The sequence below is a fragment of the Vicia villosa genome, unplaced genomic scaffold (genome assembly GCF_029867415.1).
Source record: "Vicia villosa cultivar HV-30 ecotype Madison, WI unplaced genomic scaffold, Vvil1.0 ctg.000030F_1_1, whole genome shotgun sequence".
NCBI classification, from domain to species: Eukaryota; Viridiplantae; Streptophyta; class Magnoliopsida; order Fabales; family Fabaceae; genus Vicia; species Vicia villosa.
This window is the reverse complement of record NW_026704964.1, coordinates 851,435-872,382: the sequence shown is the minus strand read 5'-3', so window position 1 is coordinate 872,382 and position 20,948 is coordinate 851,435. Positions and strand designations below refer to the sequence as shown.

Here is a 20,948-nt window from a genome sequence, read left to right as displayed (position 1 = left end):
ACATCTATTTTTAATCTCTGCAGCTTCACCCATAAAACATGCACAGGAGCACCCCTCACTGGTTTTTCCCAAGAACCTTTTGCCATCTCATGAAAGCCATCAATATCCAAAAGGTAGTTATTGAATTTAAACTGGTTATTCCTCTTCAGGTCATTAGGGCCAGTAATGGAGAGCAAGGAATGATCAGACAAGTTAGGAGGAAGGATACTTAGGACATGATTGCTATATTTCAAGAACCACTCAGCATTACAAATTGCTCTATCAATTCTGGAAAATATAGTGCCAACAGCCTGCCTATTGGACCAAGTAAAGAAATCACCCACACTATCCATCTCTGACAAATTAGTTTCCTGCATCATATTAGTAAGATCACTATACTCATTAATATGCACCAAATTCCCTCCAATTCTGTCTTGAGCAGTAGCCACATTATTGAAGTCTCCTATGACACACCAAGGTCCTGTTTGAGTTTTATGGATACTAGCTATGGTCTTCCATAAATTCCTCCTTAAATCAGGTTGATTATGAGCATATATCCCTGTCAGCCAAAACAGGAATTCCCCAGCTACAGTGTAGACACCACAATGGATATGCTGGCTAGAGCTATTACATAACCTCAAGTCAACCTTATTATTGTCCCAATATATCCATATTCTACCATTAGGATGAGAACTATAATTGTCAATATAACTACCATTCATGTTGAGCTTATCCCGAACCTTATTAGCTTTACTATCCTTAACTCTTGTCTCAATCAAAATACTAATAAAAGGATGGAAATTAGAGAGATGGGAGCTAACCTCTCTTATTTTCCCATTCTTATTTAGCCCCCTAACATTCCAAGATGTTAGCATGGTCCTCTATCAAAATCTACTAGTGGCTCATTCAAAACCCCTAGTACCCCATAGCCATTCTCACAATGAACCTGAGTTGATATCCCAACATGCTCACTCATTTTTCCTCTCCCACTACCCTGTTTACCTATTACAGTCCAAATAGTCTGATCAAATAATCCAGAATTATCAGTAGTAGGGATGCTTGGTGTGATAGTTACCTCTTCAATTGTGTCCTTCTTTATTTCTGGCTGCACTGCACTTGTGTCAGGCTGACTCTTTGGCTGCCATTGCTTCCTCTTGATCCTTGTTTCACAATTATGCCCCACACGTTGACATTTATCGCAAAACTTTGGCCTCCATTCATATTCAACTTTCTGAATGACAGTTTGTCCATCCTTATCCTTGATTGCAATCTCTTCCAAGAGCTTCTGAGTAATATCTACTTCCACAAGCACTCTAGCGTATGATATTCTCAATTTGTTAGCAGTGCACTCATCTGTCACGATTGGAGTTCCAAAAGCACTTGCCAACTTGCTCAAGTTTGATCCTCCCCATAAATGCAGAGGCAGCATAGGAAATTTTATCCAAATAGGTATCGTTCTCATCATATCCTTCTTTAGATCAAAACCTGCTCTCCACTCCTTAAGAATCATCGGCACTCCTCTATAGGTATAAGGACCTTTCATCAAAACCACATCCATATCATCATCAGATTTGAATCGGAGGATGAAGTAGCCTTCATCATGGAAAAATATATCGGGAAGCTGCACATAGTTCCAAGTTTTCACCATGAAATTCTTAACCGCATTCATACTAAGATCCTCTCCTAGCACGTACATGATTAGTGAGTTCTTCCAGTACTGCATTTCACGAACTGCATCTTCTTCATCTACCTCAATTTCCACTTTGCCGTCAATTATCGTAGGTGGGATGTAATGCATAACCAATCCCTTTGCAGGATTGCGATTCTCTGATAACACATCAACCCAAAGCTTTCGTTCCTTGATCTCCACATTCACAGTCTTCAGGGATTCCTCAATTGATTTCGGCGATTCTAGGGTTTCATTATGTCGAACCTGCTCTTTCTTCTTCTCCATAATAGATGCATCTTCAATATTCAGTCCACTAGTAGTCTCACTCGCCTTCGTCGTGTGAGGTGACAGAGTTGGATGGTTCACCGGAATCAATGGCCCCAGAGTTTTCGGAGGCCGCCCTCGATTCCGCTTCTTCGCCCTGACCCAGTCATCGTTTTTATTCGTACACACATTTATAACCACCTTTATACACCTACCTTATTTATTTACTCATTGTTTTTTCTACCCATTTCACATATTTGCTATTTTTAAAGATTTTTCACAATGTCTCTTATTGATAACAACTTCATTAGTAAGAATTTTTTTCTTTCTAATAACTATTTGCATATTTGTTTATCTTCTTATTAGATTATTGATAACAACTTCAATCAATTAGAGATTTTTTTTTCTCTAATAATTATTTGCATATTTGTTTGAGATTTCATACAGAATTATTCACCTTATATGTTTTTGCAGGCTTACCGAAGATAAGATATTGCCAGCATAAATAATAACAGTTATATTTACTTTGAAACAAGCACATGCAAGAGATTGTGACAAAATTTAGATTATGGAACACTACTGTGTTTGAAACATTTACATAAAACTTTTTGGGATCTTAGGATTAGTAGTATACACTGACAAATTGACAAACCGGTGACATATTCTACAAAATATAATCTAATAGAACTCACTATCACATCTTATTCCGAAATATTTCTCAAGAACCGTTTTGACCTCCGTGATTTAAATTTTTATTTATAATTTATCTTTTTTGCTTTTATTTGTTTTCTTTTATTTTTGTCATTATTTTTATTTTCTCTTTTGTTAACTTAGTGTGATAGGACTTTCCACTATTGTAATTTTTTTAATTAAGATTGAATTTTTAATAAAAATATAATATATATTTTGTTTATAAGATGTGATTGATTTTATAACTAATTTAAATTTAATTAATATTGATATGAGTATAAATCAATTTAATGGATAAAAATTGTATTATGAAAATAAATTCATAGTATTGAAGTTGTTTATATTATTTTAATTTAAAAATTTTAATTTATTTTTTAAGTTGATTGTTATAAAGAGAATTATATTAATATTTATTTATATTATGGACCAAATATATATTGTGTGAGATTTGGATGTCTGCCCAGTGAAACACACGTGATATAAGAAAACAGATGTTTTTCAAAATGTCCAATATTACTATAATACATTTATGGCAATGAACATATTTAAATGATATTATAATAAACTATATTTAAGATTTTTATTCACTTTTTCAATTGATTGCATCGAACATTATAATAAAGATCATATATTAAAATACAAAATAACGTAATTCTAGAAAATACTAATATTTCTATATTTTAACTTTATTTTTAAAAATATAATTACATTTTTTTATTTAGAATCATAAACACTACATAAACCAATTAAATAATTTAAATTATATAAATAATTTATATAAATAATTTATATAATCCTTAATATATCCTTAATTTATATATCCTTAAACAATTTATTTTAACTTTATTTCTAATTTTAATATTACTCTAATTCTAATACTAATTCTAATAGTAATAATATATTTTGGTGTAAATTATTATAAATACATAACAATTCATTTTCTATTTCGTAACCACCTATCACTTTTTATTTTTTCAGTTTTTTCCATCTCTTTAACTTTCCATTAAATGTGCCATAAAAATACAATTTTAATACAATATTTTTGTTTATCAGTTACAATTGTTTATTAATTGATAGAATAATCAACTTTTAGAAAATGATAAATTTGTCATTAATTATTATTATAAATATATAGTCATCTTTTTTCTATTCCATAACCACCTACCACCTTTTATTTTTCAAATTTTTCCAATTGTTTTAACTCTTAATTAAATGTGTCATAAAAATATTATTGTTTTATTAATTGATAGAAGAGTCAACTTTGAAACACACTTTCATATTTATTTGGAAGAATTTCTCAAAATTCATTTTGACCTCCCAAATATATGATTTTCTATTTTTAATTTATCTTTTCCATTATTATTATTATTATTATTATTATTATTATTATTATTATTATTTGTTTTGCTTTTCTTATTTATTTTATTTTTTCTTTCATTTGAAAATTTAGTGGATTAGGTATTGCCCTCCCACTATTGTAATTTTATTTTTCTCCGTTAATTTAGATTAAATTTATAATTAAAAAATATTATATATTTTATTGATAAGATGTTATTTTGTTTTATTATTAATCTAAATCTAATAGGAAAGATGACAACAACTCATGAATAGGGGTGGAAATAGGCTAGGCTAGGCTAGGCTTTAGAAGGCCTGAGCCTGGCCTACGATAAACTTTAAAGGCCTAAGCCTGGCCTAAGGCCTATCATAGGCTCAATTTTTTGGCTTGGCCTGGCCTTTTTAAAAGCCTGGCCTGGCCTGAAAGCCTATTTAAAAAGCTTGTATCTCATTAAAGTTTTCAATTAATCTATATAACTTAAGAAGTCTTGTATGTCGGCATATATGTACATATATAAATGAACCTATTTAGCATTTGTTATATATATATATATATATGGTAGCCTATTTAGTTTTTTTTAATATATATGCATACATGAACCAACTTATTTAACATATCTCTAATATATATGAAAATATAGGCCGGCCTATAGGGCTTCATAGGCTTTTTTAATAGCCTAAGCCTGGCCTATTTAATAAAATAGGCTTTTAAAAAAGCCTAAGCCTGGCCTCTTTATTAAATAGGCCTGGCCTGGCCTAGGCCTATGTAGGCTGGGCCGTAGGCCCCTGTAGACCGGCCTGGCCTATTCCCACCCCTACTCATGAATAAAAATTGTAATACCTTAATAAACTATTTGTATTGAATGTGTTTATATTATATTAATTTAAATGTTTTAATTCATATTTTAAGTTGATATATTAATATTAAAAAGAATTATATTAATAATGGTATTCTTTTTCTTCAATATTATGGACTAATAGATAATATAGGAGATTTAGACTTCTTCCAAGTAAAAGATGTGGTATAAGAATAAAAATATTTATTTAAAAATGTCCAAAATATTACTATAATAAATTATTAATATTGAATATATATTTGTAAATTATAAACTATTAAATTATTGTTAAATTTTTATATAAAAAACAAACTCAATATAAAATATCAATACAAAATATATTTATAGTTATCTAAATAATAACTTATGGATAATAATTTAATAAAGCTTTCCGCGTATTGCGCGGGTAGACGTCTAGTATAGATCAAATCAAGGTTGTTAGAATCAGATTTTTTACCTTGATTCTTTTTGCTTAGGTAAAATTGAAACGTAAAATCGAAATGGTAAAATCTTAGAGTTTGACTCATTAAAATATTATTAATTATATATATATATATATATATATATATATATATATATACTTTAAATGCATCAATAATTTAAAATTTTAATTTAATTATAAAGCAAAAATATACCAAATAATCAAAATAAAGTGTAATAATCATAAAATTGAATCAAACTACATAATTTACCGACCAAATCATAAAAAGTAACACCTAAAAGATTATCTAAAAAACAAGAGTTTTCATCTCCATCTTCAACTTAATTGAAAGTCCAATCTTTCGACAACATCATCTTCAACTTGATCAAATTCATCTCAAGATTCTTCAATATTACAATCAAAGACAAAATTATTTGAAGATAGAGCTGGAGGATTGTTTGAATGTGAATAAAATAAAAAAACGTGGGAGAAGTTTTCATGAGCCCAAATAGAAAATGAGATTTTTAAAATTTGACCAAAAAAAGAAGGTAAAATCGGGTCAAAAAGTAAAACGCAACGATTTTACCAACGGTTTTATATGATTTCATTGATTTCAGAGTGGTTTATCCAAGAATATTTCACATAAAAAACATTTTTACCTACGATTTAACACGAAATGTTGATCTAGAAACGTGAAATCTATAGAGTTTAGGTTTTAAATACAATTTTAACAACTATGACTCAAATAGTAATAATGAGAATGCTAGGACGTTGTCCATAAGCAATGAATTGTATCAAATACAATGTCAAATGATAAATGATCGTTGCATCTCCTTTTGGATGTAGTGAAAAATAAACAAGGGTTTCAACTTTTTTATGACTGGCCTTGGGTAAAGAAGTTACTTCGTGAGATAAGATTCGTTTTGGAAAGTGGAATATATGCGCGCTTATTGAAAAATTTATGGAAACAATGGAGATTATCAATTTCTTGCGCCTACAGAAAACTAAGTGGATGAGTAAAAAGACAAAAGAATTAGACATCTCAAAATTAAAGCTTTGGTACACTAACAAAGTTATATCGAGAAATGGGACGTGGTTATTGTAAACAAGGAGTAGAAGAAATATATTGTGGACATCAAAAGAGTATGAGATCATATCCCAACGCTGAAATTTGTAGTGAAATAAAACCCATCTAATGTTAACAGTGCTTACACACCTTTGACTGAGAGAATTTATGAGGCTTGTTTCATGATATACTTCAAGGAGATCTAAATGGACATGTAGGGAACATACAAGAGGTTTTGAGGGCATGCATGAGGGTGTGGTCTCACATAGGTAAATGTATAGGGTAAATCAATCCTAAATTTTTCAAAGACATTTGATCATACTATAAATAATAAATTTTTTGGAAAAAAAATTAACATCTTATCACATATAAGAGTGGTGTTACATTTTCTCAGATTGATTTTTTTCTTCTTATTATAAAATCAAATATGAAGATTTGCTTGGACTGTTAAGTTACATCTGGATAGAGTTTGACTACGTACCCAATATAGAGTATTAATTACGAATGTAAGAGTCTATGTAAGAGTAAGCTGGGAGTGGAAAGAAGAAGTCACATGGGAGCTCCAAGGAGCAACTGGTGGCATTTGAATGGTGAAAAACAAAGGAGTTTTCAACACAAATTTTAGAAAGGGTTTCAAACAAATATAAAAGGGTGCAAATGATATGTGGAACAAGATGACATAGGAGATTAGAAAGGTAGCTGAAGAGACGTTGGTAGAATCAAGAGGTTATGGACCTATGGGTAAATAATCCTGGTGATGGAATAGGGGTGTTCAGAGTAAAGTTCGAGTAAAAAATGAATGTTTTAAGCAATAGTCTAAGTGCATGAATGTCGAAATTAGAGAAAAGTAAAAGATAGTTAAGAAAAAGATCAATAAGGCGATGAGTGAAGTAATAACTCACACTTTTGACAGATTATACCAATCTTTAGAACCAAGCTGATTAAAGGTTGGCCACCCTATAATCAAATTGTAAAAAGATGGGGCATCAAGAAACAAATACTGAACCTTAATTTTTTTGGCTTACTCCTGCACTTCAAAGGTGGTCTTTAGCATGATGTAGCCTTTCACTTGCACTTCTCCCTAGAGAATCCAACTAATGAGCCCTTAAACGCGTCCTAGTATATGACATCTGCAAAACTTCCTTTATCTACGAGAACACTTTTAATCTTCCACTAACCTAAGGTAATGACCATGGGGTGGTCAATGTGAGGGTGGATGCCGATTGCGCACTTCTTGGAGAAGGTGGTTTCAGTTTCTAGCGTCTTCATATTGCCTTTGCTTACCTCATTAGTGAGGTCTTCTATATTTATTACTTGGCATATATATCTTCTACGGTCAGAACTAGTCTCACCGCCTCCGACTAATCCTCCTGCAATAGTGTTGAATATGTGACACACAACTTTACTGTCTTCGCTTGTAGATGCCTCTTTTTCTCTATTGGGCCTGGGGCTCTCAGCTTCATCTCGCCTGTGGGAGACATAGTCCTCTGAACCACTAAAAATACAAGAGTATTATTATCTAGATGATCCAAGATGAGAATTTTATAGATAAACAAAGCTACAATGCAACTAAGCCGTTGTTTAGTTTTGAAGATGACAACACTTAATATCAAATGATATCCAGTGAACTCAGTATCTTTTAAAGATAGCTCAAGTGATCGAATATGCTCAAGATGATTGACTAAGCTTTCCTCCTGAATCAAGTTATGCTCTTGAAGATCAAGACTTCTATTTGAAGTTAACATTGTGTTCAAACTACATTCAAGTGAAGACTTTTCTTTCTAGGATCAATTATGGTTTAACCTATTAGTTCTTAAATAATGGTATTTAACATAAAGATTCCTCAAGAAGAGTTGATGCTCTTATATGATGCTAAACTCAAATAAATTATGCAAAGACTTGAAGCTTCAGAGTTGTGAAAGAGAGGATGTGTGAAATGGTTATGTTCGTCTAAGTGACCAGTATCTTGTAAAAACACAAGAGTATTTGTAGAAATATTATGGAAAACCACACAAACACTAAAAAAATTTAAGAAGCCTCTCATATTTTATTTAAACCACAAAAAAATATTTTTTTCAGCCTAGCTTGATTAAGGGAGTATATGATTGATTGAAAGAGTTTTTCTAATTGAATATTTAGATTAATGATCCAATCGATTAACTCATAGTGGTTTAGTCTAAAATCGATTGGAACAATCTCTTAATTATTGATAATAGCTAGATATTAAAACATTCCATTTGTGACCTTAAAAATTGATTATTTAGAGTGTCTAATTGATTAACCTAATTGTTTATGACATTGATTTGGCCCATGAATTATTTTCAAATTTATACCACGCCCGGGTCTATAATTAGAGAGTTTCTCTATCACTTTTTCACATATAGAAAACACAGTGATCCTACTTTTTCATTTCTCTCATCATATATTTAAATCTTTCATTCTATTACATATATTTAGTCACGGTGTTTCAAGAGTATTCTTGAGTCTAACTGAGGATATTTGTTTTAGATGAGAGTAAAATTGTAATTTACCAAGAGCATAATTATCTTTTTAGTAAATATTTATTTTGTAGGAATTTATTGTTTGTTTCGAGCTAAGCCAGTAAAAACTCTTGTATTTTTGGGAGATTGTCTTATGAAGGCTCTGTTTGGTTCATGAGTTTCTTCTTGAAGAAAAAACAATCTTTTGGTTAGTGAAGATTATCTAGTAAAATTTTCACAGCGGTTCTTGAGCTTAGTATGGTTAAAAGCTCTATCGGTTCGAGATCAGCCCGGCTAAAATCTCAATTGATTTTTGAGTTCAATCTGGTATAAAAGCTCAGTAGGTTCAAGATCAGTCCAATGAAAATCTCAACTTGATTTTTGGTCAGCCTGTATGAAACCTTAGTTCAATTCAGAAGATAGCCAACTCAAAACTCTATTTTTGATTCAATATCATCCTTAGAAAATCTCTATTTGGTTTGGAGACTAATCATACTAAGCTTTGTTCGGTGTCTAGAAGTTAGCATGGAAACTTCATTTCTTATATAAGGAGATTAGTACGCATATCCTTCTGAAGAATAATTCTCGGGGACAAGAGTAGGTCATTCTTAGGCCGAACTTGTATAATTCCCTGGTGTTCTTCTATTTCCTTGATCTCATTTACTTTCCATTAATTATCATTTCTTTAGTTTTCGGTTGCCTATTTATTCATTTATTTTACAAAATATTTTCAAAGACTGATTTTACAAATGATATTATTTTCAACCAAAGTTTTCCTAACCTTCAGAATGCATCCCCCCTCTTATTTATAGAGTCACATATCCAACAAGGTCGTCTAAAACCAAAAGGAAGACTGTTTGTGAACAACATGACAAAGTAGAACATGGCGCCGAGGTACATAATAGGTGAACTGAAAGATATGAATGTTGAGAGTCTAACAAGTGTCAGGAGAATGTATAGAGCAAGAGCTACACATTGATCTACTATTAGAGATTCGTTCACAAAAATGAAATATTTGTTGAACTTAATTTATACTGAAAAGTAAAGAAGCTGAAGGAGTTGCTCACACCCGAGAAGTTGTTTTTCAAGGTCGTGGTGACTGATCGGGAACTTTCCCTGATGAATGCCATTGAATTTGTTTTCCTATATTTAGTCCACATCTTATGTGCATTCCATGTTGCAAAAATTGTTGGTGCAAGGAGTTTGTCGAGGTTAATAGACAAGCTTGTGATGGAACTATATAATAAGACCATATATTCAAATAAGGTGTTAAAGTATGAGAAACACTTGTAACATTTTGAGCTAATATGTGTTGATATCTCTTCGTTTGTTAATTATATTAACCAAACATGGTTGTTACCCTATAAGATGTCATGGTCATTGGTTGAGAAGCAATTATATGGTGAAGTTTTTCACAACAATGATTTGTATTCCAAAGTGTTCTACAACACAGTTCCAAAAGTTAGGAGTTCATTAAGAATCTTTAGCTTAGGTGTCCAATGGGGTAACAAATGAATGAAGATTCTTGATATGGGTTATCATATTGCTGGGTCTCGTTGTCCCGTAACCTTAACATCAAATTCTTCCCACTTATGTTATCTTCATCTAGGTCTGTGAGTAGAAATTAATTTATTGAAGTTGGTTTTGTCAACAACAATCATTGAATTCAATTGAAATTTAAGTCCGATTGTCCATTGTCTCCTGTCACTAATCGTTGAAGAAAGAACTGTAGTGAAGGTGCAAGATATTGAGATTGAGATTGCACCGACACTTTTGTATGGTCGAGATTGTTGGGAAACACGTGTGAGTTGTATGAAGAAACAAGTGTGAGTTCTAAGTCCCACATTGCTTAGAAAAGTGGAGGTTAAGCACTCTATAAATGAGATGACCCATACACCTATCACTTTAAAGTTTTTGGGAATATGTAGTGTTTGTCTCATTTGTTTGGGTGAGTCTTTGATCTTTAGGTGAATGTTTGACACAATGTGAATGTTTCCCCCTCATGATGACCCATCAGAGATTTCACTAACACTTTTGTATGATCGGAATTGCACTGACACTTTTGAATGTTCAAAATTGCACTGAAACTTTAATATACAACTACTCACTCCGTCCCATAATGAGTGACTCATTTAGAATAAAATGATGTCCCAAAATTAATGTTCCATTTCAATTTTCAATACACTTTTTCTAACATTATCCTCTAATAAATAAAATTTTCATCATTCTTAATATATAGTAAGGGTACTATAGTAAAAATACTTATCTCTCTTATTTTTATTTACATTTCTTAATCTGCATGAAATGGTGGACTAAATCACTCATTGTGGGACAGAGAGAATATATTTTTCTCTTTGTCTTACTAAAAACAAAACTAATCAAACAACTAAAAAAACCTTTCCCTGTCGGATGAATGAAAAAATCCAATGTCACCCTTAGGCTATGTTTGGGAGTTTGGAGGGAAAGGGAGGGGAGAGCTTTGGAAAATATGAAGAATTGAGTGAAAAGGATAAAAAGATTTTGGATATGAGGGTTTTGGAGGGTTTGAGTTTATTCATAACACCAAAAACCCCATAAAATGGAGGAACTCAAAAATTGTATTGAACGAGGTTTTTAGAGGGTTTTGAAGGGCTTACATAAATTTTCCAAATATCTTTTAGGTTGTTATAGTATTCTTAAAATTAAAAATTTAGTAATGATAATAACTCTTTTATCATTCTAAACAAAATCATTTTTTTTAAAAGTGTAAAATATTTTTCTATATGTTTTTAAAATTTCGTTTTTGAAAGTCTTTCCCTTCCCTCCCCTCCAAACTCACAAAGATAGCCTTAAAGATTCACTTTCATATGTGTTGTATTTATCGGATATTTTAACAAATCCGTCCAGTATAACTCTATGCATTTGATATATTAAAAAAATCCGGTATACCTCTATGCATTTATATATATTTTTTAAATATGGTATGATACAACGTATTTGACATCGGATATTTTGCAATTTCAAATTTTTTTAATTAAAAGATATTTTAGTTATTTCATCTAAGATGTAGTGATGTCATCTCCAATTTGAGAGGAGCCAGATATAATTATCTATTTTCTCATCTAGAATCTATGGCCTTTAAGAGGCTACAAATATAGATTATGTTGAAAAAATTTAGGCAAACTCAACCAACAATTAAATGAGGGTCGTAGGCTGTTTAATTTTAAGGAAGACCTAGGGACCATACAAATTATTTTGTAAAATGGAAAATACTGTAGTTAGGAGAACCAAAACGTAAAGAAAAGAAAGAGAGCCTAATAATAAAACTATGAAAATTAATATGGTTGGGTCGGAAAGACGAATCAATTAGTATCGGATTTCTTTAGTTTGGTTTAATTTTTGTCCGAACAAGAAATACCCTGCAGATAAGTATATATGATCTAAACTTTAAATATATCCAACGGCTCTCCACAATCTACGGCTCTCGCAAATTCGAACTTGCGCCCGACATGTCCGTGGATAGTTACCAACTGATCTTACCTTACGAAATTATCTATGGCTATTTTAACCACAACGAAAAAACATCTCATAAGTGAGACAATTTTTCCAACTAGTTTCTCCCTTAGAATGTAAGATTCTTTGTCATCAATTGTTCTTTGGTTTAAGAATATCATTTTTTGGAAAAAGAAATGTTGAATGAAGAAGTAAACATCACTTTATTAGACATGCCACTTTCTAAATTATGGAACTCACATAGATTTCCCAATACGGTGCTAGAATATATTGTTAATCTTAAGTCATAAGTACTCTTTTTTGGGTGATATGCTTTCTTAAGTCATGTCATGCATATTAAACTTCACCAAAAGGCAACCAATTCATGAAGCCTAAACTCAAGAAAAACAAATAAATTATCTGTATATGTACTGAAAAAAAATGTCCTAATTCATGAATAATAATGTCATAATACAATGAATTCGACTAAAATAGGACTAATCTAGGAAGTATTCCAAGTTAGTTCTCTAGCTTCCAGCTCCAATAAGTTCCCATAAACATACATTGCTTAACCTATCAAAATTATATGTAGAGACATATTAAACATAAGAATGTTATGTTGATGTAATACACTTACTTGTGACTCAAGTAACAGTCACAAACATACCAATTAAATACAAGCTCGTTAGTAGCGTCGCCATGATGGTAACTATACAAGCCCTTACAAATTCAGCAGTTGAAGTTGACCTGCACAATAAATAATATCATAGTTCCATCAGTATAAAACACTATCGTATCGCCGAGGAAATTTTGTATAAGAAATGTCGACGAATATTTATTTACCTTGTTACTAGGTCTCTGACGGATTCGGAGGTTAGGCCGAAACCAAAAGGAAAAAGTGGATCATAGTGAGGATCTCCGACATTCATTGGGAGTTGATCAACAGATTTGAACCATGTCCTTGCAAGTTTGCCAGTGAAACCGTAGTCGCCGAAGAGAACATCTGCCACACCTTGTCCCTCGGTGCCCGGTAACCATGCTGCAACCAATGCGTCTATGGATGAAAGATATGGTTCGATTACAATAGGTCTGCCTGTGATGGTGACAACCACGCACTTGGTAGCTCCGCAAACATTGTTGATGATATTTGGACCAGGATCCAACATTGTAAGTGATGTGCTGTCCCCAGCAGTCTCGGCATAAGGAGGCTCGCCAACAACAACAATGGCAAATTCAAAGTTGTTGGATTTAACAAAATCGGCGTCCGGGTTTTCACGAAAAACAACTTGTGTGCTTGGATCGACTGTCGAGTTTATAGCACTGAGAATAGTAGTTCCTGTCCATCAGAAAAATAAAATGCCTTCAATTCAATTATAGTTTACTAGCGGAAAGGTAGACACCGTCATGTTCTATATGAGTGTCTGAGTGACTAACCGCTCGTGTCGGTATTGCCGATGAATCCTTGCCATTTGATTGTCCATCCGCCACATTGATAACCTAAATTATCAGCATGAGTGCCAGCTACTAAGAGTTTTGGGACTTTCTTTGGAAGAGGAAGAAGTGGAGCACTTTGACTTTTCCCATTCTTAAGCAAGACAAGAGATTTTCTCACAGCTTCCCTTGCTAGATCTCTGTGTGCCTAATCAAACAGCATAATCGAATATCGCAACTCTCAATCTCTTATTTGTGATAGGATATATTATAAATTACACGTAACAGATAGGTATATTAACAAAGAATGTCGATTAATAATGCTTAGTTTCGTAATGAAAGTATGCTTCAAGACTTATTTTCATTGAATTCGAATATACTATTTTCATCCGATGAAAAGGATGGTCATTTTTTCATTGTTCCGATGGATTAGAAAAAATAAATCAAGTTTGTTTCTGAACATCCATTTTATAATTGGGATGATGGTTTGAATGATTCACCTGGCTTCCAAGTTCATTGACTAAACTGAAATCGGCTAGAGGATTCTCGAAAAGACCCATGGTGAACTTTACAAGCAAAATTCTCCCCACGGCATCATCAATACGATCCATTGGAATGATATTATTCTTGACCAAGCTTGTAAGGTCCTGAATGAAATCTTCGAATAGCATTGGGACCATCACCTAAAATGATTAATCGGCAAAAAGAAAAGCTGAGTTCTATAATTCTATTCTTCAATAAGCATTACATTGTTTCAGCATAGAGAACAAACTAACCATATCAACACCAGCTAGAATGGAAGCCTGAACTGAGTAGGTGTAGTTTGAACCGGGAGGTGTCGTGATTTTATCAATTCCTTGCCAATCCGAGATGACAAATCCCTGGCAAATAAGTGAATAATAATTGTAGTTAGACTTAGTATTTAATTTAATAGTTCTATAATAGTTGATTGATGCTGAATATTTCTTTCCTAACATAGAACTACACCTGTGTTTATTACGTAGTTACGTATAAAAAAATAAATAAAGAGAGTCGAATCACCTTAAACTTAAGGGTATTCTTCAGGAAGCCAGTGACTAGATCACGATTTGCATGCATTTTTACACCGTTCCAACTTGAGTATGAAACCATAACGGTAGCAACCCCCTTAATAATGGCATCAGAATACGCAGGCATGTGAATGCCCAGCAATCCATGCCAATCAATGACCGCATTGTTCTCATTTACTCCCTTGGTTGTACCACCGTCTCCAACAAAGTGCTTAGCACAAGCTGCTACCTTTGTCCTAAAACAATAATTTCACGATTTATAAAAATACAAGACAATTATGCAACTATGCTTTTTTTTTCATGATTTATAAAAAGGCTTTTCATCGAATAATGTCATACTTGCCACCGACATAAGGAAATCCTTTCTTGACATGGGGAGGGATCTCTCCTTGTAGCCCCGGTATGATCTCTGTCATTAGTTGTACGATTTTATGATCCTCGCTATAGCTTTCATAACACCGACCCCATCTTGGATCTCTACAAACCTATCAGTAAAATTTAACAAAAATAGTACATATCCGACAAAGGACAACCTCAAATGCCCAAACCCATCCAACAATCTATTTTACAAGTTTATCGTTAGTATAGCATATTTACCGCAATGCATGGAGCAAAAGCATAAGGAATCCCTGTCGCTCTGACTTCAAGAGCAGTTGCAGCACCAATTCTTTGTGCCAAGGAAGCATCCCTGTTCGTCAAAGATTATTAGAACATAGCAAATAGAGGATGCATCCAATCCAATAAATATACATGCAATATAAACAGATATCAAGTTGCACTAAAATTTTGACATCAAATGTTAATCCTAATTCCTATAACAACCAAGCCTTATCCCACCAAGTAGGATCGGCTACATGGATCAACTTTCGCCATAATATTCTATCTAGGACCATGTTTCTATCCAAATCGATACCAAACAGACAAATAATAAGCAAAAAAACACAACTTGCCTGGTACATCCAAGCCCGACATTATGCGGAAATATGGTGGCATTGTAGACATTATTGTGTCCGTGAACCGCATCAATACCATATATCATTGGAATCCCCAATCTACTTGCCAAAGCTCCTTTCTGAAACTCATTTATCATATTCACCCAATCTTCAGCGCTAGCCTTTGGAAGCGGCTCACTACCGCCGCCACTCAATACACTCCCTGCACATATACAAATGACATTAATATGTAAACTCAAGAAACATCACATACAGCTATAAGATCTGTTACAGAATATGAAAGTATATACAGTTTCAATTCAAAATACAATAATAACTATGAAGGTAAAATGAAATTCTTAATTCTCACCAATGAAACTGTTTTTCATAACATTGACATTGGCAACACTCCTATCAATCTGAGTCATTTGACCAATCTTCTCCTCCAAAGTCATTCTACTCAACAAGTCCTTAACCCTGGTTGCAATTGGTTGCTTTGGATCTTTGTATTTCATCTCATCCACTTGAGCTTCTCCAGTCAACATCAACCAACAACATAACCATAAGAAGCCCAACTTATGAACAAACACCCTAGACATTTTGAATTTCCCACCTCTTGCTTCACCTTCAGAATAAGACATCATATATAAGAACCAAGAATATAAACATTATAAGATAACACAACCAAGAATAAAGAATAAAGATTTAATTTTGGAGTTATACCCCACTTGGTATCTAAGGCAAATGAATAAAGAAGCAAAAGAAAAGCATATCCAATGAAATGGGTTGATGAAAACTAAAACTCCATTACATAAAAAAGCAATTTTTATATTCAACAACAAAAAGGGTAAAGAATATAGTATCAAAAAAAACAATGAAGCACACGTTTTTATTAATGGTTAGTTTTGCAGGAAAGAAGAGATTGTAGGTGAAGATGTGTGTGTGATGACTCACAATGAAAGTAAAAATGGTGGGTTTTGCAAGAGTGTAGTTGGAAAAATGGTAACTTTATGAGATTGTGAATGGAAAAGTGATTGAAATGGTAAATTAGAGGAGAGAGTAGTGGGGGACACTATGCACTGGTTTCGATATTTTCTGTTTGTGAAGTGGCGAGGTTGCTAATTAAACGGAGTGGAGGAAGAGGACAAAACAACCCACGTATATCAAACTAGGAGAACTCTTTTTTGTTTTGTTTTATTTTCTTGTCGATATTAATAATAATTAAAATAATAATATATTAAAATATGTAAGATTTCGCATAGTTACCAGCAAAATAGATTCAATCATAATTTTGGTAACCGTGTGATTTAGATCGAACGGTTTTAATTAAGAATTAATAATAAAAAATGTATAAATTTAAAATATATATATTTTTTTTCAAATAGTGCGGTGAAAATTCAATGATTTATAATGCTCTTTTTCAGTCAAACTGGAAGGTCGGCAAAAACGACGTGTGGCCGTTTTCTTAATGCTCACTTTCAAGATTTTTTTAAAAAAAATTTCTCACTACTAATAAATGTAGTTGAGTGTAGTCGTGGTCCAATTATAAAAAACAATTTCATCAAAAGAAAAATTATAAAAAAACAGCATATTTTATATTGATGATATGATACACTATTATTATAAATTACTACTAAATATTAATTATGATATTATTCTTACTTTAAATTAATTCTAATATTTTCGTACTATTCGTTTTATGACTTTAAATTATTAAGAATGGTAGGCTTTTAGTTTTTTAAAATATTATTTATAAAAAAGTTCTTAATATATTTTAAAATTATAATTAGTAATATTAAAATTAACTTGCTTAAATATGGATAAATATGAATCTAGTGAGCTTTTTTAATTAATTTTACACTAATAAAATAAAATAATTATAAATGTTAGTGTTATTTAGGGTTTCATATTTATAATATTTCATTTCAAATAGGTGAATCAACATCAATCATTTTCATCTTGTAAGTAAATTTGCAAAATTGTTGGGTTGGTAAATTTTTTGTTAACACATCTAATAGTTGATGGCAAGTAAACATGTAAGTGATTGCTATTAGAGTTGTTAAGTGGGTCGGCCCGGTCTAGCCCGCTTTGACGTGGGCCGGCCCAATATTTCATGGGCTGTCAAAATTGAGTCCGACCTAGTTCCTTATGGGCCATAAAGCCCGATGGGCCAGGCCCACCTATATATTTAAATATTATTAATTTTAATTTATAAATATAAAGACAATAAAATACATTCATTCAAAATAAATTAATTACTCATGTAACAATTCAAATTGGATAGCAAAACAAATTATAAAGGAGACAATTTTGTGGTCTAAGTCCCATGAACACTTGGTGAATCCAACAATTGTCACATAGTATAACTTAAGAGATAATAGAATACATTCTTTCATACATACATAACAAATTGATTAATCATCTAACAATTCAAAATAGATAACAAAATAAATTATAAAATAGACAATTTTATGGTCTAACTTCTAAGTCCCATGAACACTTGGTGAATCCAACAATTGTCACATAGTGTAACTTTAGAGCCAATAGAATACATTCATTTATACATAACAAAATAATTAATCATCTAACAATTCAAAATAGATAACAAAATGAATTATAAAGTAGACAACATTGTGGCCTAAGTCTATTGAACACTTGGTGATTCCAACAATTATATCTCCTCCACTTTTACTATATCTGCAATCCATAATACATGATAAGTCAATAGCTTAAAAGAAATGCTAGGAAATAAAACTATGATAATATTTTCGAGCCTATTTACTATGAATGATTATATTTACAAGTGTAAATTGAAAATAAAATACAAAGACTATTAGCTACAATTTAAAACTTACCTGAAGGTCCAACATCTTTAAAATCATGCAACCAGTTACGTGTACAGATTAAAGCTTACACAGTGTTGGGAAGTAAGCAATTCCTATACTTATGCAAAATACGACCTCCGATGCTAAATGAAGATTCAGAAGCCACTGTTGTGATTGGAATGCTTAAAATGTCACAAGTCATTATAGCAAGTTGAGGAAATCAGACACTATTTAATTTCCAATATTGGAGAATATCTACATCATCATCCAAACATTTTTCATCCAAGTATATTTCAAGTTCGGATTTGCCATCATTTGAAATCTTTTGTATCTTTTCTTGACGGTATTCCTAAAATTAGACATGCAAGAAACTATTTAAACTAAGATTGAATAGAAAAATAAAGTAATGTAAGGAGTATAAATTTTATTATTAAAACTTACCTTCAAAAATGATGTCTTGCCTAATGGTTGGCCAAAAGAGTGAGATTGAGTATTTCTTGATGAACTTGTTGCAACCATATTATTTTGATATGCATCAAAGAGATCATACAAGCCATCCTTCACTTTATCTACCTTGTCTTCGAAGCCAATTGGATCAAGTTTCTTAAAGCAAAAGTTCAAAAAGTCCAACTTTGATGTTGGGTCAAGAACATTTCCAAGTGCAAGAGTAATTGAGCATTCACTCCAATACTTATCAAACTTTTCCTTCATCCTCTTAGCCATATCTTTGACCACTTCATCTTGACTTTTCAAATTTCTATTCAATTCCATCTCTATAAGTGCAACTTGCATGAAGTATAAGTTTGAGGTTGTGTAAGATGATCCTGAAATTAAGTTAGTAATATTATAAAACGGAGCCAAGAAATTACAAATGTTCTCTGCTCTATCCCATTCTTCAATGCTTGGACAAATCTTGTAGTTTTTATCATTATAACTCAAGCTAATGAATGCACGTCGATATCTAATAGCACTTTTAAGCATCATATATGTGGCATTCCATCTAGTACACACTTCCAACCTTAAGAATCCACCTTCTACATTATTTAAATGCACTTCTTCGATACATTTTTTAAACTCCCTCAATCTCCCTTCCGAAGCCTTCACATATTTAACACTTTCTCGAATTTTACACAAAGCACCCCCCGCTGCCTTCAAACCATCTTGAACTATGAGATTTAAGATGTGAGCACAACATCTCACGTGAAAATATTTACCTTTACATAGCAAAGCATCTTGCAAATTGAGTCTCTCTTTCAAAATGTTTACCATGCTGTCATTCGAAGAGGCATTATCCAAAGTGCATTCTCCAAGTGACAAAATGAAAGCAATTTGCTATTTAATTTCCAATCTTGATCAACATAGTGAGCGGTGACAGTCATATAACCTTGTGTTGTTACAGTTGTCCATACATCTGAAGTTAGACAAACTCTTCCAGGAATGGATGCTAACACACTCTTTAGCTTTTCTTTTTCACATGAAAACACACTCATGCAATCAGCTTTTGCAGTGTTTCTACTAATGGAAACAAAATCAGGATTCAATATTTTGTTTGTAGCCAAAATCCCATCATACTCAGCAAAGCTAAATGGAAGATCATGTCGGATAATGCTTCTCGAAAGTGAATCTCTGTAAGCGGAGGAGAATCTAACATTACCAAATCATCATTATCATCCATAGCTGCAGTATATAGGCATAAAATTCAAATCTATCAATTCAAATATATCAAGATAAATATATCAATTCAAATCATCATTATCATCAAGTTAAATGTTTCTTTGCTTCTACATTTATTTAAGAGATAAATATGATACAGAAAGTGAAAAAGTGTTAATGCACTCTGTAAAAAGATTAATATTCATTTTTGTAATATTTCTTTGTAATATGGCTCACAAAACTCAAACTAGAAGGGACAATATTTTTGGGCTTATTTATGTTTTTTTATTCATCAAATCCATATCGTTCCACGGGATATACTCTATTTGTTTCGTAAGTTGAAAGAACAACTATATTTGTCATGGTCAAATTACTAAAACTAGTACTCACAGTCCTTTTGAGTTCAGTTTACCCCTTTTTGAATTAAATGGTTTCATTCTATCAACTGAGATCTAACCAATGTATTTTCTTCCTCTTTTTGAAATCAGTTTGACATTTTCTAAGGTTTCTTCAACTCATTGTATTGCTAGTGTACTGATATATTAATAAACAAAGAGCAAAATATTGAATGATACATAACAAGGAAAGACACACTTACCCACGAATCCACGATGTCACTGTGCGGCTAACCAATCGTTGCCGTCGGAGTCACGAATCACCGTCGTCGCCAAGTTAGAAGAGGCTTTTTTCACGTTGTTGCTACTACTGTGACTCAAATCTCACAATGTCTCTATTTTGCTTTACTAACTTCTAACCCTAAAATAACATTGAATGAGAGGTTAAAAAATAAACTTAGTTATTGAGCCTTCTTTAAAATACATTACATTGAATGAGACGTTAGAAAATA

General features: G+C 32.2%; 2 protein-coding genes across 4 annotated transcripts; both read right to left on the bottom strand.

Annotated features, from left to right (window-relative positions):
- Positions 1 to 12,638: 12,638 nt before the first annotated feature.
- LOC131622463 (uncharacterized) lies at positions 12,639 to 16,737 on the bottom strand. Of its 3 annotated transcripts, XM_058893498.1 has the most exons (12): positions 16,578 to 16,736; positions 15,994 to 16,248; positions 15,642 to 15,846; positions 15,289 to 15,379; positions 15,031 to 15,176; positions 14,684 to 14,927; positions 14,419 to 14,523; positions 14,143 to 14,325; positions 13,646 to 13,850; positions 13,055 to 13,547; positions 12,879 to 12,958; positions 12,639 to 12,784 (listed from the first exon to the last, which is right to left on the bottom strand). In XM_058893498.1, the coding sequence occupies exons 2-12, from the start codon at positions 16,220 to 16,222 to the stop codon at positions 12,780 to 12,782; spliced, it is 1,986 nt and encodes a 661-aa protein (XP_058749481.1). In that variant the 5' UTR covers positions 16,223 to 16,248; positions 16,578 to 16,736; the 3' UTR covers positions 12,639 to 12,779. The 3 variants fall into 3 exon arrangements, with proteins under 3 accessions (XP_058749481.1, XP_058749479.1, XP_058749480.1); XM_058893496.1 differs by having other exon boundaries at positions 12,639 to 12,958; positions 16,578 to 16,737; XM_058893497.1 differs by lacking the exon at positions 16,578 to 16,736 and adding an exon at positions 16,347 to 16,497 and having other exon boundaries at positions 12,639 to 12,958.
- A 1,462-nt stretch (positions 16,738 to 18,199) lies between these two features.
- LOC131622510 (zinc finger BED domain-containing protein RICESLEEPER 2-like) lies at positions 18,200 to 19,717 on the bottom strand. Its single transcript, XM_058893545.1, has 4 exons — positions 18,890 to 19,717; positions 18,722 to 18,797; positions 18,538 to 18,613; positions 18,200 to 18,320 (listed from the first exon to the last, which is right to left on the bottom strand). Exons 1-4 carry the CDS (start codon positions 19,715 to 19,717, stop codon positions 18,200 to 18,202), a joined length of 1,101 nt encoding a protein of 366 aa, XP_058749528.1.
- Between the last annotated feature and the right edge of the window lie 1,231 nt (positions 19,718 to 20,948).

Excerpts from the sequence above, each read along its gene's own strand:
- LOC131622463 (XM_058893496.1), bottom strand. The coding sequence starts at position 16,222 with ATGTCTAGGGTGTTTGTTCATAAGTTGGGCTTCTTATGGTTATGTTGT. Across the intron at positions 15,847-15,993 it reads TATGAAAAACAGTTTCATTG|GGAGTGTATTGAGTGGCGGC; the intron begins GTGAGAATTAAG and ends GTATATGTGCAG. Across the intron at positions 14,524-14,683 it reads AGAATACCCTTAAGTTTAAG|GGATTTGTCATCTCGGATTG; the intron begins GTGATTCGACTC and ends CTTATTTGCCAG.
- LOC131622510 (XM_058893545.1), bottom strand. The coding sequence starts at position 19,717 with ATGGTAAACATTTTGAAAGAGAGACTCAATTTGCAAGATGCTTTGCTA. Across the intron at positions 18,614-18,721 it reads AATATACTTGGATGAAAAAT|TGGCTTCTGAATCTTCATTT; the intron begins GTTTGGATGATG and ends CAATCACAACAG. Across the intron at positions 18,321-18,537 it reads TGCTTACTTCCCAACACTGT|ATATAGTAAAAGTGGAGGAG; the intron begins GTAAGCTTTAAT and ends TATGGATTGCAG.